Source organism: Eurytemora carolleeae, unplaced genomic scaffold, assembly GCF_000591075.1.
Source record: "Eurytemora carolleeae unplaced genomic scaffold, Eaff_2.0 scaffold1, whole genome shotgun sequence".
NCBI lineage: Eukaryota > Metazoa > Arthropoda > Copepoda > Calanoida > Temoridae > Eurytemora > Eurytemora carolleeae.
Window position 1 is genome coordinate 922631 of NW_019396081.1, and position 2147 is coordinate 924777.

Sequence of the window (2147 nt, forward strand, 5' to 3'; positions counted from 1 at the left end):
GTAAATCCTGAGTTTGAGCGCAAATTCGACGTTCAAAACTATTTTGGGGGTGGATACGTTTTCAGAATTATTTTTTTAAGTTATTGAATAACGACGACATAAAGTGTAAAAAAGTTCTACAATAAACTACAGACGTCATGTATGTTGAGGAAATAAAATTAATCATATCATCGAAAATAAGTAATCCTGTTCAATTATTAGTTTCTATTTTCTCATTATTCTGGTTTCTCATTATTCACAAAGATTTTTTTGCAGATTTTCTAGAATTATTATTGAAAAGACGACATTTGAAGAATTTCAAGAAATCTACGAATAAATTCTAAGAAAATAAGAAATTTAATATAATAATGAAAACTAAATAATCGATTTTAGCCTTGATTTATTGACAAATTTCTTTTGAAAAATGTGTACCTAACCATCAAATTAGATTACTGTATAATTTTTACTTTATTTTTCGTTGTCGTTATTTAATAATTTAAAAAAACTAATTCTGAAACGTATCCACCCACAAAGTAGGAGTTTTGAACGTCGAATTTGCGCTCAAACTTTAATATGTCTCAAATAAATCCGAAAGAAAGAAGTTTTCCACAACACTGCATACTCATACACTTACATAGCCGGTCACTCCCTTTAACATGTTTTCTTTGATTGTTAATATAAATATTCTAGGAAATCCAAGAATGTTTACAATTATCCAGGATTTACAGAGAAATGGATAGAAAAAGTGCCGGATATATCAGTGCCGGATATATCAGTGCCGGATATATCAGTGTCGGATATATCAGTGTCGGATATATCAGTGGCGGATATATCAGTGGCGGATATATCAGTGGCGGATATATCAGTGCCGGATATATCAGGGCTGGATATATCAGTGCCGGATATATCAGTGCCGGATATATCAGTGTCGGAAATATCAGTGCCGGATATATCAGTGCCGGATATATCAGTGGCGGATATATCAGTGCCGGATATATCAGTGGCGGATATATCAGTGCCGGATATATCAGTGCCGGATATATCAGTGGCGGATATATCAGTGGCGGATATATCAGTGCCGGATATATCAGTGCCGGATATATCAGTGCCGGATATATCAGTGCCGGATATATCAGTGTTCCTTGAAATCTTGTTCAACCTGCCTTGCATACATTCTGCAATCTAATGTCGTTAAAAAAACATGAAATCGAGAAACTTAGTCATTGTGAGAACGAAAAGTAATTTACAAAATTCAAGTTAAAGTTCAGAAAACAAAAATTTTTTGCTGCGCTTACAAGTTACGCATGCCATGCAAAGGGTGCGTTTCACATTCGTTTATTTGAACCTTTTTGTTGTTGCATATTGAAAAAATTAATTCGGTTTAATTTTCATATTTTCAGGTGATTTTTTTACTCCAACTTTAAAACGTAAAATATATGCTGTGAATGTGATTCCCCGGAATAGAGCAACATTTGTGGGCACTAGGACGTTATTTTTAGGGCGCGTACTTCATTTTGCATCCTAACTTGTTTTTATTGAAGGTTGGTCACCTTTTTCCAGATATCACCAGTTAACAATAAGCTTAGGGAGGGTATGACTAGTTCTAAGAATAAAAACACTTAAAAGTTTGAAAGGAACGTTATACCTAATTTCAAGTAACCATCCATTGATAGCGTGGTGTTTTCGATTCACAACATTATCTTTTCAGCAAGTAAAGACACCCGGCTATATGTATGTAAAACGAGTGGATTCCACTTATAGTAAAAAAGGACCTATGGAGCAAATTATGTAAAAAAAGAATATGGCGATACATTAAATAGTTAAATCAAACAGAGGTTCTTTTTCCCCCAGATAAACTGCTAGTCTATAATTATAGGGTTGGGCGTGTTCTTACTTTTTTGAAATCGTTCGCTCCGTTCCGTTTGTTCCGTGAATAAACGATCGGTCCCCGGAACGACGCCCAGGCCTAGTCTATTATTAACTTGTTGTAATTAAACACTCCTCTTTAATTAAAATATTTCCAAAGAAGAACCTTCTAAAAAAAGTTTACAAATGATAATTTATTTTTGAAATGTTTATTTATTTTAATTTTTATGATATTTTTACTAACCTTGAAGATACGCTGTACAATGTGCATTGCCGCATTTAGGGGAAAAGTAAACATACAA

The 2147-nt window shown here is 33.7% G+C and overlaps 1 protein-coding gene across 1 annotated transcript; it reads left to right on the forward strand.

Moving 5' to 3' along the window:
• The first annotated feature begins 711 nt into the window (after positions 1-711).
• LOC111716693 (intermediate filament protein ifc-1-like) lies at positions 712-1125 on the forward strand. Its single transcript, XM_023492173.1, has one exon. The coding sequence runs from the start codon at positions 712-714 to the stop codon at positions 1123-1125; it is 414 nt and encodes a 137-aa protein (XP_023347941.1).
• The last annotated feature ends 1022 nt before the right edge of the window (positions 1126-2147 follow it).